At 43.5% G+C, this 14660-nt stretch overlaps 2 protein-coding genes across 2 annotated transcripts in view; one reads left to right on the forward strand and one right to left on the reverse strand.

Annotated features, from left to right (window-relative positions):
* The window catches only part of atp8b1 (ATPase phospholipid transporting 8B1), a 26839-nt gene extending 16344 nt beyond the window's left edge, over positions 1 to 10495 (reverse strand). The window contains exons 1-5 of the mRNA XM_034547331.1: positions 10309 to 10495; positions 3769 to 3941; positions 3507 to 3604; positions 448 to 561; positions 248 to 346 (exon numbers count right to left, since the gene is read on the reverse strand). Coding sequence (XP_034403222.1) covers positions 248 to 346; positions 448 to 561; positions 3507 to 3604; positions 3769 to 3922 — 465 coding nt within the window. The 5' untranslated portion in view covers positions 3923 to 3941; positions 10309 to 10495. The remainder of the gene's footprint in view (positions 1 to 247; positions 347 to 447; positions 562 to 3506; positions 3605 to 3768; positions 3942 to 10308) is intronic.
* LOC117740750 lies at positions 9827 to 13735 on the forward strand. Its single transcript, XM_034547288.1, is given in 9 exon segments — positions 9827 to 9851; positions 11056 to 11193; positions 11497 to 11792; positions 11795 to 12083; positions 12086 to 12216; positions 12447 to 12634; positions 12753 to 12932; positions 13192 to 13328; positions 13545 to 13735. Coding segments are annotated over 9 exon segments (1575 nt in total).
* Positions 13736 to 14660: the final 925 nt, after the last annotated feature.

Here is a 14660-nt window from a genome sequence, read left to right on the forward strand (position 1 = left end):
GTAATCACATGTCAATGTGCTGTCGCTTAAACAGCAATCAATTTCTTTTTTTATTCTTTGTCTGAAATTGATTTTTTTTTGGCACTTTGCTTCAAAAATGTACAAACTTGTGTAAATAATATTACATTATATAATAAAACATTAAAAAAAAGGTACATACAACGAACTGGTATTACATTTATTTTAGTGTGTGTGTGTGTGTGTGTGTGTGTGTGTGTGTGTGTGTGTGTGTGTGTGTGCGTCTTACCAGATCATCCACCAGGTCTTTGATGCCAGTGACTCCCAGCACCACCACCAGAGGAATCAGTGTGGTATACCAGGGCAGAGTAGATATGTCTGGAATAATCTAACAAAATAAAAAACCGTTGATGGCATTTATTGGTCCTTTTATTATAGTAACTACTCTGTAAATCAGAAACAGGGGGTTGATCTCTTTTTCAGAAGTACCTGTAAGATGAGCAGAGCCAGGAAATAGAGGTTGGCCACTCTCTTAAACTGCTCGTACAGGTTCAGGGGGAGGAAGGTGAGGACGTTGTACTTGTACGTCTTGATGTCGTTTCCCTGCCGAGGAGAAACACAATGATAAGATGGGTGCAAAGTCAGTTAGCATTTTATCGTGCGCACACACACACACAGAGATTATTGAATTTTTTACAGAAATAATGTGTTTCAAAATCAGGCAGTTTTGACCCTTGGTCCATGCTAATAAACTGCTACTTGGATCTCAAACCAGTTTAACTCAGACTATCTATAAAGTGAATGCAGTCGTGATGATGTCACACATTGGTTTGCAGACTGTGGTTTTGAAGCCTTGAGTTTGGCATTTTGGCAGTTGCCATCTTGGATTTTGGCCACACCATTATGTTTCTTTGCAACCAGTGAGCGCGAGTGATCCTATTTGGTGGCGGAGCAACGTAGAAATGTTGTACAAAGCGCTGGTTACGACATTTCAATCACATGGTAGCCCCACCCTAAGGCATATCCTTCTTTTTTTCTTTTCTTGAGACCATAAACTAATGTGTACAATGTTTAGTAGTAAATTTATCATAGTACGTACTGTTGCATGCAGTATGCATTCAATTCTGAAAACCAATTGCACCATGAGCTATTTGTCCCAACATCGGCAGGTGCCATAGTGTCTGTTGTACTGAGGCAGTGCTGCATTTCAGCACAGGATAACCCTCTGACCTTTTACATAACAGCCTGGTTTCCCTCCCACAGTGTCCCCTACCAAGACACAGAAGCCCTTCCAACTCCAGATCTGTTCTGAGAGTTGTATTTCACAGAATAACATTGACTGTGCTGCCTGGAGGCCAGTCAGCGCTCCACTTGACTCAAAAGGTGTTAATGGGCTTGAGGTCTGGGCTCTGCGCAGGACAATCAAGTTCTTCCACAGCAAACTGGGGACACCCATTTTATTTCTTTATGGATCTGATGTTGTGCACAGGGTCGAACATAAAGTGTTGGGACAAAGTTAGAAGTACGGTCTAAAATACCATTGGCTGCTTTATAACCAACAATGGAACCAACCCAAACCTGGAAAAACACTGCCTTTCATTACAGACAACCACCAGAACTCTGACAAGTGATACTTTCATAAAAACTTCATAACCACCATCTACCATCTCTCTCAACCAGCTTTCCGTTCAATCTAGGACTCTAAAAGTACAAAGGGTTACTGTTGAAGTTGTTAGAAGCATGTTCTGGCTTCCATCCCACAGAGTCTTGCTGTGTCTAATGTGTCTATTTGTGACATCCAGGTTGGACCAGCTAGTCGATCAGCTTTCAGCCTCTGGAAAGACCGATGACACAAAAACACTCAAATGAAAACAGAGGTGTGACATCAGGAGGAGGCAGATACATCAAGTAATTTAAAATAAACACAGCTGACCTCCTTGTTGGTGTTGTACATCAAGTTTAACCTGGGATTCATGTTTTATACTTACTTTTCTTTGGGAATTATATAAAATGGTGTACCAGACCTAACATCCCTCATAGACATGTCTAGTATGAGAGATTAAAGTGTCCTGAAGCCCATCTTACACATGGTTCTGTTTGCTCAGTTAAAAGATAAATGCAGTATTAAAAGCTGCCGTTAAACCAACATCACTTATGGTGCATCAATTTATTTGCTATTAAAAAGGGTTCGATAGTAAAAAAAAAATTTAAAAAAAAAAAGGAGACCTAAAGAAATGGCACATTGATAACCAGCTAGCTGTAACATTCATATGATTTAAAGTTTACCATGTTACTTTTGAATAAAGAAAAAGCACATTCTTCCTATTTCCGCACGTGTAGCAGACTTGTCAACGGGGTCACAACATCTCTCTACTGCAAATGTAATTATCTGCAGGTTAGTGGTGTCGTTGCAAATTGACAGGAGGTTCCAATCACTTACATGATGTACACATGATGCGTTCAGGCTCTGTTCAGAGGACATTATTGAGCAGGTAAATTATAACGTTATCGTGACGTGTTCACATGTAATCTTGTAAAATGTAGTGTCATTGAGAGACTTGAATAAATATAGTTGTTTGAAGGAGATGTGTTCACAACATAAATAGATATTAGAGATGAATTATGAGCTGTTTACACTAAGCTCTAATAATACATTATAACTACTTATTTGTTTTCATAAATAAAAATAGTCTTTTATTTTAATTGTGTGTTTTTCTGAAGAAAAAAAAAACACTATCACTATAACAAACTAAAAGGATAACATTTCACCTTTTTCATGGTATACAGACTTAACAGCAGTTGAAATACATGTTTGGGACGGTGCCAAAAAATAGGGGGGAAAAAGTCTGGATCCTTGTAGTCCAGCTGCTATAATCAAACCGCAAAGTGATTATAGTGACTGATTTCCGTGACGAGCCACTCGGCTGGGTGCGGTAGAGGATCCTGTTCCTTACTCTCTTTTATAAAAGAGACTCCAGCCCGTTCGTATTTTTGGGTGAGGTTTCCATTTAATTATAGTTCACAACTGACAATACAACTTGATATCTATTAGTTTCCTGGTCTCCCTCTGGTGTGTCTTGTTTGTGGTAAAAAAACGTGGGATCTCCCCGTCACCCATGCGTCATTACACCTGTCAGTTGCACCTGTGCCCCATATATGAACTACCTGCTTGCAATCATCAATGATCAGTAATTAGTATCAGCGGCAAAAAAACACAATCAGTGATCTGTAAAAGTAATTTGCGCCCTTTTTTCCTATTGACCGATCCGTGACTCTGATCCGAACCGTGGGTTTTAGGATCCATTGCACCACTAAAATGAACTGAAACCAGTGACAGCCTTAAGGAAGAAAATGTACCTGCTGACTGATTTGAAATAGAAAGCACGATGAATAGCTTATTTAAACCTTAAGTCTCTTGGTCCAGGATGTCGGCTTTGCTCAGTTGAGGATTAGTTTCTACCAGGACCAACAAAGGGGAGGATAAAGGCGCCTTCGGACAATTAAAGTCCATTAAATAGCAGTTTTATGGAAGGTATGACAGAACTTACAGAGTATCTGCTCTTCTTGATGCATAGGAAGACTTTTTTCTGAAACTCTGGCAATTGGTGATAAGGTCGGTCGTTAGCTTTCACCTTCCATGCCATCTCTGAAACAGAAAACAATATTAAATACAGTTTCCTTAACTAAAATGTAATATGTAAACTACAGAAAAAATATTTGTGTACGATGCACAAACTGAAACTGATCTATTTTCTTATGTGTGTGAAGTTCATTCAAAGATTAAATTAAAATATGTCTATAGCGTCTCACCACTGGGTCTATCTTCCACCGGGGGTTGCGGGACTCCTGGCATCACTTCTGGTTCCTCTTCAGAGCTCGCCTCCAGTTCGTCATCCGTCTCGTCGTCGCTGTACGGCATGACCTCATCATCCGGCCCCAGGGAGTCCACACGATGCCGATTCATCTTGGCGCCTCCGGTATCTCTGAGAAAGAAGAGTTTATATTTTGTTTGTTTTTAAAGCAACAACAAAACAAGAAGGGAGGCGTGCTGAATCATACAGGTTTTTTTACTTTTCACATCCCCTTTAGCCATTTGAGCTAGAGGCTTTATCTCAGATTGAGGTTTTCGCAGACTATTAAGATTTACGACCTGACAATTTTCTTTCAAAGAAATGTAACTAACAGCAAGGCTCCAGTCCAACTCTTTTCACCATCGTCCAAAAATTCTTTAAATTCCCCAAAGTCAGCATTAACCGTCAGAAATTCAACATATTATCTTTTTACTTTTTTTATTGTCATTTATACTGGTTATTTGCTTAAAAACAAATACCACACAATTCAAATGATTAATGAATGATGGTTGCTACTGTGAGGAGACTGACTGCTACCCTACCGGTTGAAGCGTGTATGAATGCATCTAAAATTAGACGCAGTCTAACCCAGTTCATTTGAAGCATGCAGAAGGGCTTTGGCATTTTGTGGTTTCAGTAAGATGGCATTGAGCGCTGGAAACGCCCCATCAGGTTTAGCTCCTGATGTCATGTGATGCGTCATGTGACTTTGCGGAGCTCGTTTGTGTGTTAAAGTGCCGTAATGAATATGCACACATCTGCGACTGAGGAATGTGACTGCACCTTCTTGACCGTACGATTTTCCCTTCACTAGAGACCAACACATCCACCGGAATCCACCAGCGCTTGTGTGTGAGTCGACACTATTGCGTAGCCACGTCGACATACTGGATTTGCCGGAGTTTTTCAAGATTTGAGGGGCGCAGAGTAAAAAAACACAGCAGCAACTCAAAGTTGGTGGGGAGGGAGGATTCAAGGAGGTCTGGACTCAGGCTAACACATTTCTGCCATAGGAAACACTCACTAGATCAGTGGTTTTCAAAACTGAGGCCGCCCCTCTAGTAGGGCGCAGTAGGAAATGCAGAAATACCTTTATTGAGAACTTCACATATTACAAAAGTACAAAGTACACAAACATAAATCTAAGTTATTAATAAATACATGTTGAAATGCCTGTACCTTCGTGCAGAGTTTTATGTTACGGAGGTTACGCTTGCGCATGTGCGAAGGCCAAGATTCTTGGCGACTCGCCACATCCTACATCCGTGAGATCGTCTTTTCTGCGGTTGTCCTTCAAAACAAAAGCTCAACATTGAGCATGAATTGAGAGTGGCCGTATCAAGCCTCAAACCCCATTTTAAATGATTTGTAGAGGAAAGCAGGCTCATGCAGCCACTAATACTAATAAGACATGATCACACATATCTGCACTCATTTTGGTTTGCACAAATATTTGAAGTCGTTTTGTTTAGTTCACAGGTTGCACCTTGTTATTATCTTGAAAAGATATTCAGTGCAAAACAGGTTAATTGCAGCCATAATAAGCATTTTTTTTAACAAATATTAGTTATTTTTTGCACAGATAGAACTTTGTTTGCATTGTTCTAACAAAGTGATTGAACATTTTATTTGTCTGATGGAGCAATATGGTTTGCTTGAAAATTATTGCAATTTTCTTTATTCTATTAATTGAAAAGGCACAGGAGTAACAAAAAGTTGTTATTTCAATAAAAATTCTGAATGCACCATTTTGTTATAATTTTGTCAGGGTGGTGGGTCATAAACATTTTTCTTCCTCCAAAGTGGGGCCTGACAGAAAAAGTTTGAGAACCACTGCACTAGATGTATTAATTCGCTGCTGAAAATAGTCCAACAAAAGCACCATTTCTTCTCGTTTGATAAAAAACTACAGTGCCCAGCTGTTTCGGTAAGCCTTCAGACAGCAAATATGCTGCACCATTGGAAATTCATCACCTGCGCTTAGATTTAAATCAGCCTAATGTTTAATGATGCGGAGTGCAATAGCACAGGTGATACGGTTCATTAGTCCGGTTTCCAAGAAAGTGCATCTAAAAGACCCTCAACAGGGTCACGCAGGGACTCAAACTTGTGACAAATGTCTTTTCCACCCTTCTAGATAAATCCATTTTCTGTTCCCTCACCACATCGATTTTTGTTTTCTTGGTTGTTAGGAAAATACATTGTATTTTAAAAGTTTATTGCTGAGATACAAGCGCATGAGGGGCAGAAGTTTACAGTCCAATAACATGAACAGTCTGCTCAAAGCACAACTGTGCCCCAGGTACAGCCTTACAGGGCTGATAGCATTGCTTGTTAAGATCCATTTGGCAGTGTTGGAGCAGTACAGTACACAAGTTCTGTACTTTTTATTTTTATTTTTTTAAGTACATCAGTATTAACAGCAAAATGTACTTAAACGTATAAAAAGGTTAAGTACTTGCAGAATGCCCCATGTTATAGATACTTTGTATACTACTGGGTAGATCAGTATGTTTCTTTGTTTATTCTGTGACCGAATGAGCTCTGGTGGGTCCTGCATGTCCACACAGGAAAATTTGAGGAGGGAGGAAAACAGAATTTCTAAATGTAGGGAGAGGAGGGGAAAGAATGAGGAGGGAGTAAATAAGATGACAGCTAGACTCTCAGCAGGTACTTCAAATAAGAATGACTACACCTTCAGTACTTTTTGTTTTGTCGCCAGCAGTTGAGGTGGAGTAAAAGTGGACTTACACGGCTGATTCAATTGCAATGGTTCTCAACCTTTTAATAAATCATTGAGGTGTAATGATACAGTCAACTCATTAAACTGATCGGCTCAACTGGTCAGGAAGCACAAGTTTGAGAGCGAGAGGACTATTTCTAAAGCTTCAGTAGTTCAGATCCTGGTGGGATTCTTCAGATCCCCTTTGGTTTCTGTTTGTGTGGCGTCTCCCTTACATGCAAATAACACCAAAAGAACAAAAGTCTGACAGCAAAGACCGGGGGAGGGGGGTGATCCATGTGGAAACAACAAACAAAGCAGACTGCTCTGGTGCAAGCAGTGCTCAAGAGTCAGTTTCGCAGGAGTTAAACAGAGAGATGTGAAGAACAAGATGGACGGATGAAAAGAGAAATAAGAGTTGTTTATCTGGTATTGTTAGCCAGGTGTGAAGAGCCGTTGGTATCAGAAGTGCTTTTCTTTAAGTGATACAACATAGCATGATTTAAAAATTACATATTTAAGTTATGGCCACCAGTTTAAATCCGTTTTGCACGGCAGACAGGTGTCAGTGGTGCAATTCCCATGAGCTCATGGAGAAGAAGCCAGTCTAAGCCATGAATCACAGCTGCAGCACACCTTTAAAAAGACAAAATGGTCTTGGGCTGCAACAAACAACCAATTAAACTGCCGATTCATTTTCTAGAAATGCCATCTACAGGAAATAAAAATAAAAAACCGGTTATCGGCAATTGGTTCTGTGCCAAGCATTGCTATGGCAACAACAAAGAGCAAAGAGGGAGGGATTCACAGGGGCGGGCGTAGGAGAGCATACCTAAGCGACGACAATGTAACCTGAGAAAGGGGAGGAGGTGCGGCTCTCGCTCAAAAGGTGAGGAGGCTAAAAGAAAAAAACATTCATTTGATAAAGAAAGAGACTTTGTGCCGACGTTGGTGACACACGCCCTGAAAGCACAGCGAGGATCTGTAGAAATACTTGTTTAGTTTTCTATTGTCTTCCCATGTCCCGCTCTTATGCTCTGCGAGTCCTGGAAAGATCAACTCAAACAGAATACTAATCCAAAGGTGAAAAATACATAGTTCCTACACAATTTTACCAAAAAATGTCCATGATTGTTCTATATCTTTGGAGGCAAATCTTCAAGACCAGACTTCCTCTGAATTTTTTGTCTACACGGGAGAAATCGTAAATGGGTCTGTGCGACCATAAAACTATGGTTGAACCAATATCAATATTTATCAGTCAATTTCAACTCAACCACATGAACTGCATTATACAGGAATCTGGAAAGCAAATATACAGGACTTTTACAAAACTTTCTGAGTTTATTTATTTATTTTCCTATAAATAAATAGCGGACTCCACCAGTAACTACTATATTGAGCGGTAGTTATATACCTTTAATATTTGCTTTATATGAGGTTTGTGTCTTTAGGACATGGGATCGTCTTCAGTTCGTGAACACCAAAAAACTGACTAGACACACAAGCAGACGCATGCTAAAAATATCTGTGAAAGTCAGAAACACTTTTTCCAGGACACGGGACAAGATGTTGGGACGTATGTTATGGGTCTGTAACAAAACAGGTGGGAAACAAAAAGAATAAAAGGCTGCCTGTTCTCTACTGGAATACCACTGAACGTAGCGACTCTGCACACAGAGCAGTGCACAAGGTGCCACTCTCTGGCATTACCCAGCCTCTTTCTCATTAGAAAAAAAAGGAATCAAAAAGCAGTTTCCTCGTTTATTTCAATGACACCATTTGCACACTCTGAAATTATGTAACGCTTTAATGCCAAACATGAGGAAATTAGCATTAGATGATCAAATGTACAGTGTCATGCACACATAGAATGTTTCTACTATTCACGTAGAGAAAAAATGTTATTAGGAAAACCAAAAGAAACACATCTATGCCGCTGTTGTGGAAGCCGCAAAATGCACTGTACCGAAGGGGAACTAACTGCCTTATTTACAACGAGACTTTCTCGGATCTAAAAACAACTTGCCGGATGACAGGAAACAAGCATTCTTTCCTTCACTTTGGCCCATTTTTAGGGGCTAAAAATATGTTTTATAATCTTGTAGAGTAAATATTAAGGCTTTAACTGACAATTATTGTCATAATCTATTATTCTCTGCTTTTTTTTTATTAACGAAGGCTAATGAGTCAAATCTCCATTGAGATTATTATGCATTTCACTCACAGCTGAGTCCTTATAACAAATCCATAAACAGCCCGTGAGCAAGGCACTAATACTGCCGAGTTATGGGTTTGATTCCTCTCTGGGTGACTGATGTAAAAAAATGAATTGGAACCAACAACACATCACCGTCAAAGACCTCTAGCCCCAAACAGATCCGAAAAAAACATACGGAAGGGGCTGTGATATCATCTCCTGTCAAACATTGAGTCCAATTTGACTCAAGTTGCAATTCAAAATTCTCAGTCGCTAGTCTCGGGGTCAAAACTATTTCCATTAGGAAGCAAACATTTCCCTAAGCAAAATGAACTCGGACTTGCTTCGGCCACAGAAGGAGAACTCTGCTGTTTGTTTATGGAAAGATAAATGAATTAATGAAAAACACGCGTCACTGTGTTCAGACAACAAAAGCAACACCAGCTATTTCGACGGTGTGGGCGTGTTTCGCAACCTGTCCAGCTCCTGACACGATAAAGTTACACCAGAATCTCTCTCTTCACTAGGAAAGGGCTCCATGAGACCGTAAAGCACTTTATTTCATATGATGTTTTATCTGGATGTAAGATTAAGTTGACATGCATTATATTTTAAAGTAGTGGCATGTGAAATAAAGTAAAAAAGTGTGCAGTAACACAATGAGAATACAATATGTACTTTAGTTTTATATAATTATATGTTCACTGCTCAGTAACTATGTGGAATACAAATAACTTTTGAAGCAATTTGTCCGCTGAGTTATCAATATGTCATCTTCGTATTAGAATATTCAGGTTGTACACAGCAAGTTGTATTTTTAGCTCCATTTATTGCAATATGTATAGTACCGTAAAATATTGTGCTGCGATACACATCATGAGGCACTTGGCAATACAGATATTGGATTTGATACTTTTGGTATACCAACTAGGGTTGTGCAACATTATTACATTAGATCGAAAACTATTAAATGTCTGAATTTGGCGTACCGTACTTATTGTATCGCATTACCTTGTAGGCCAGGTTTTAGTTTTTTACAAAAACAAAGAGGTTATTTTTTTTACTGTCCAGTGACTAAAATAAAAAAAATTAAAAATGGAGTACAGCTACATCACAACTTGTACCATTGCCTTCCTATGTGTAAAGTTCATTAGGTAGACCTAGCTCAAACTGAGGCAGTCTACTAACTTTTAAGAGAACTGTCCTGATACGACGGGAAGGCTGTAATGTTCAGCTTGAAGAGTTAAAAGGTTCACTCAATGATCAGTTTACAGGTATTTAGCTACTACTTTTGATTGTATCAAGTCTACATTCATCTACCTATGGAGATGGGCAAAGGCATTATTGCAGTACATTATACGTGTGTTAACTGGAGACGCTCAAGTTATAGGCTCATGTCAGCATTTCAAGCTCGCATTTTAACCCCCAAACAAAGTAGTTTTAAACCAACAACGCTTCCTGAGAGAGAGAGAACGAGAGGAGCAGCAGCCGCCCAGGTGAAACCCTCACCTGCCCTCTGTGCATATTAAACGACATTAAGGAAAAAAAACAACCTTCCCACATTCAACTGGACTTACCGTGTGTCCGTTGGCAGATTTATTGTATTGTGTTATGTTTAAAAAGGTGAACGCGGCTCTCAGTCGGTGTCCCGGGGGTATTGTCACCGCACCATGTTTTTCACCTCTTCATGCTTGTAGAGAACAGCGGTGGTGGCTCCCCGCCCTCCTTCTTCTTCGTCTACTCCTTCTTCTTCTTCTTCCTCCACCCCCTCCACTGCCTCGCCTTACCTGCTCTGCCCCCGGACGAACCTGCCGGACCAGTCCGAGAGGACAAATGCTTCAAACAACAATAAATAGCTCCTTAAAAGAAACACAGCGCGTTGCATTTAGCGAGGCGACAACAAGCTCCGTGGAGGAGTTCCTGGTCACGTGACGCACAGGTAAGCGGCGCGTAATTGAATTCTTAATTGTGGCCCTTTAAGGGGCGGATGCTGCCTGCCCTCTGCTGCTGTCACTGTCCTTTTACATGTTTTTCTTGATTCTATTAAAATGATTTAAATAAAAGTAATTTGTGTTCAATTTCATCCTTCCTGACCACCAGAGGCAGTGTTTAGCACTGGATATCTCACACGCAGGTCGAGTCTTAATAACAAGAATGTCACTTGTGACCTCGGAGTTCCGGTGTCATCCCAAGATCAATCCTACGCAGTCTAACTATTATGTTAGCATCAGCTAAGCTGAACTTGTACAAAAGATAATTCTGAAGCTCGTCGCGTGTAGCCTTGTGACCTCGGGTCGGAGTTGCGGATCTCTCGCCCTCCAAAGGCTGGGACAAGCTGTCCCTCTTAGGAGGGAGACGGTGCGTTTCTCTACGTCGGACCATCGAGCCGGACCGGAGGACACACAGGTCTATCTTCGGTCTTCACCAGGTTGGCCACCTCTACACCGTGAAGCATCAAACGGGTGAGATTGACTAACATTGTTTCCACAAGGCGGATTCCACGGTTGGCAGAGCGCTCTCGCTCCTGCTAATTGAGTGGAGCGCTAACGAGAGTGTGTCTGCTCGGTGTGGCCAGATTGCTACCAGATTGCTACACCGGCTTTCGGTGAGCGGTTCAGATAGCGTGTGCATTGACCTTGGTAGCATTTCCGCCGTGTATAGCTAGCATAGTGTCTCCAGGCTAACTGAGACCACGTTAATTCCGACAGCTACCAGGCGAGCGAAGAGGGTGCGAAGAGGGTGTCCTGGCCCCCCATGACCTTTAGGGGCAGGGGGGCCAGGAAATGAGGTCTCTGGGCCGGCTGGCAGTTATTTCTCCCAGCAGCATATCAGCTACTGGGCAGCTCATGCTCCAGACCCTTGGGTGGTTTCCACCCTAACCCAGGGTTACAAGCTTCAATTCCGACGCCGGACCCCAGCCTTCAGCCGGGTCAAGGTGACCACCATCGCCAACCCGGCAAAAGCCCTAGCCTTGAGCCAGGAACTAGCCATGCTCCTGGCCAAAGGCGCAATCGAGGTGGTGGACCCCCTGGCACAGCCCAGGGGGTTCTACTCAACCTACACTTCCTCGTAAGGAAGAAAGACGGCAAACTGCGCCCAGTACTAGATCTCAGGGGACTCAACAAGTTCCTGAAGGTCTTACCATTTCATATGCTCAGCACAGCAGAGGTCCTTCATGCCATCTCCAGAGGAGACTGGTTCATGTCTGTCGATGACTATTTTCATGTTCCTATTGTGCCTCATCACAGACAGTTCCTTCGTTTCGCCTTCCAAGGCCGTTACTTTCAGTTCAGGGTACTTCCATTCGGACTCTCCCTCTCCCCACGAGTATTCACAAGGTGTGTTGCTGCCGCCCGTTCCCCCTGCAATTACAGGTAAAGATACTGCCGTACTTGGACGATTGGCTGATCTGTGCGCCATCCCTGTTTCAGGCTGCACAAGACACCGCTCGCCTTCTCTCTCATGTGGCCCTGTGGGGCCTCAGGGTGAACAGGGAGAAGTGTTCTCTGAGCCCTTCTCAGAGCATAACCTTTATCTGTGTAGCTCTGGATTCAGCCACTATGATGGCCTGTCCGTCGTGCCAGTGTGTGGACGACATCCTCTTAAATTTTTCCCTCTTCCAAGGGGGAAGACAGTTGCCCTACATCCTCTTTCTTCGCCTATTGGGCAAATTGCTGTCGTTCCCCTGGGCTTGCTGTCACTTCGCCCCTTGCAGAGATGGCTGAACAGCCTTTGTTTGGATGACAGGTGCCACAGGCACAGGGTGGTAGAGGTGTTGCAGCAGTGCCTTCTGGCTCTATCACAATGGAGGGAGAGGGCATACCTGTCGGGGGGCGTCCCCATGGGCGTGGTCCAATCCCTGCGGGAAGTCATCCCGACATGTGCCTCTCAGGCTGGGGTGCAGTATGGCAGAACAGGACTGCTCGGGGGCAGTGATCCGCTCAGGACCGCATCGAGCATATCAATGTCCTGGAGCTATGGGCCGTGCACCTAGCGCTCAAACATTTCCTGCCGTACCTAGCAGGAAATTCCAGATTCGCAGATTCCCTCTCAAGCCCCCATCGGGGGAGTGGCAGCTTCCTCCAGAGGTGGTGCACAGCATCTGGGGTCTCTTTGGCAGGGCAAAAGTGGATCTCTTTGCCTCAGATGTCAACCCACTGCCCCCACTGGTTCTCCTTGATGGAGAGGACCAGTCCTCTAGGTCAGTGGTTCCCAAACTTTTTCTGTCAAGACCCCCTTTGATGATATAGGAACATTGGACGACAAGATGCCCTGGGCCACACATGGCCAGAGGGCCTTCTTTATGCTTTCCCTCCATTTCCCCTGATCTTGCGAACGCTTCTCAGGGTCCTTCAACAGGGCCACAGTATTTTGCTGGTGGCCCCGTTGTGGCCAGCCAGGACTTGGTTTCCCCTGTTGCGCAGACTCTGCCGCGGGACGCTATGGTGCCTCCCCGACAGGAGGGACCTCCTATCGCAGCTACCCGCCTTCGTCTGTGCAGTTGCAGGGCCCGATCAGCTGCTGAGCGGCTGCACAGAACTAGTCAGGAAGACTATTCTGAATGCCAGAGCGCCATCTACCCGTCTACAATACGAATGTAGATAGAGGCTGTTTTCAGACTGGTGCGTGGGTCACAACAAGGACCCGGTGCAGTGCCCCGTGCCTGTTATACTTGAGTTTCTAGAGTCCCTCCAAGATAAGGGCTGGTCTCTCTCTACCCTGAGGGTGTATGTAGATGCTATCTCATGGCAGCATGTTAAAATTGGCAATGACACGGTAGGGAGCCACAGGTTGGTGTCCCTCTTCTTAAAAGGGGCTCAGCGACTGCGTCCCCCGAGCACCCCAAAGGCTCCTCCATGGGACCTGTCCGTGGTACTGGACACCCTATGCTTGCCTCCTTTTGAACCCCTGGCGGAGGCAGAGCTGAGATGGCTGTCAGCAAAGACCGTTTGCCATCACTTCGACATAGCGAGTAGGCGAACTGCACACCCTGTCGATGAGTGAATCCTGTCTCAGGTGGAACTCGGATGGTTCGGGTGTCACACTATGGCCTAATGCAACGTTTCTCCCTATGGTGCTGGCACGCTCGTATCGTACCCCTCATTGGGGAGGGGAGGTCAAGGCTCCTCTGCGGGCCATCAGAGCCTATGTCGAAGCCACCACAGGCATACAACAGTCAGAGCAGCTTTTCATCTGTCGTGGTGAGCCTAGGAATGGCTGTGTCCTTTCAAAACAGCGCCTGTCCCACTGGATAGTGGAGGCCATTGCCTGTGCATACAAAGCGAATAACCATGCTCTGCCATCCGGATGGAGGGGCCATTCTACCACGAGTGTTTCCACGTAATGTGCAACCCTGAGAGGTGTGCCAGTGGAGGATATATGTGCTGCACCCTCATGGGCATCACCGAGCACGTTCACCAGATACTACAGGGTGAACGTTGCTACCCCTCACCCACTGGGAGTGGTTCTCCGTCCAGATTCCTCTACTTGATCCATACGAGGTAGGCTCCTTGGGTTTCCTCGTGACTCTGTTGATATAAGTCATCCAGTGCTAAGCACCGCCTCTGGCGGTCAGAAAGGATGAAATAGAACAAGAGTTTTGTATGTAACTACGGTTCTATGACTCCTGGATGACCGTCAGAGTTCTTGGTCACTCGGAATTTTTGTGATTTCGCGAGAAGATTCCGTAGGATTGATCTCAGGATGACACCAGAACTTATACCCGGCTGGGGGTCATCCAAGGTCACAAGTGACTTTGTTGTTATTAAGACTCAACCTGCATGTGCGCGAGACGAAAGATATCCAGTGCTAAGCACCGCCTCGGTTGTGCCACATAAAGTTATGAAGGATTACGTTTAAGAAAGATTAAGAAGATTAAGAAAAAATTAATGTGTCAAAAAATATGAATGTATTTTTAAAGAAATAAGAA

The sequence above is a fragment of the Cyclopterus lumpus genome, chromosome 12, assembly GCF_009769545.1.
Source record: "Cyclopterus lumpus isolate fCycLum1 chromosome 12, fCycLum1.pri, whole genome shotgun sequence".
Classification (NCBI taxonomy): Eukaryota; Metazoa; Chordata; class Actinopteri; order Perciformes; family Cyclopteridae; genus Cyclopterus; species Cyclopterus lumpus.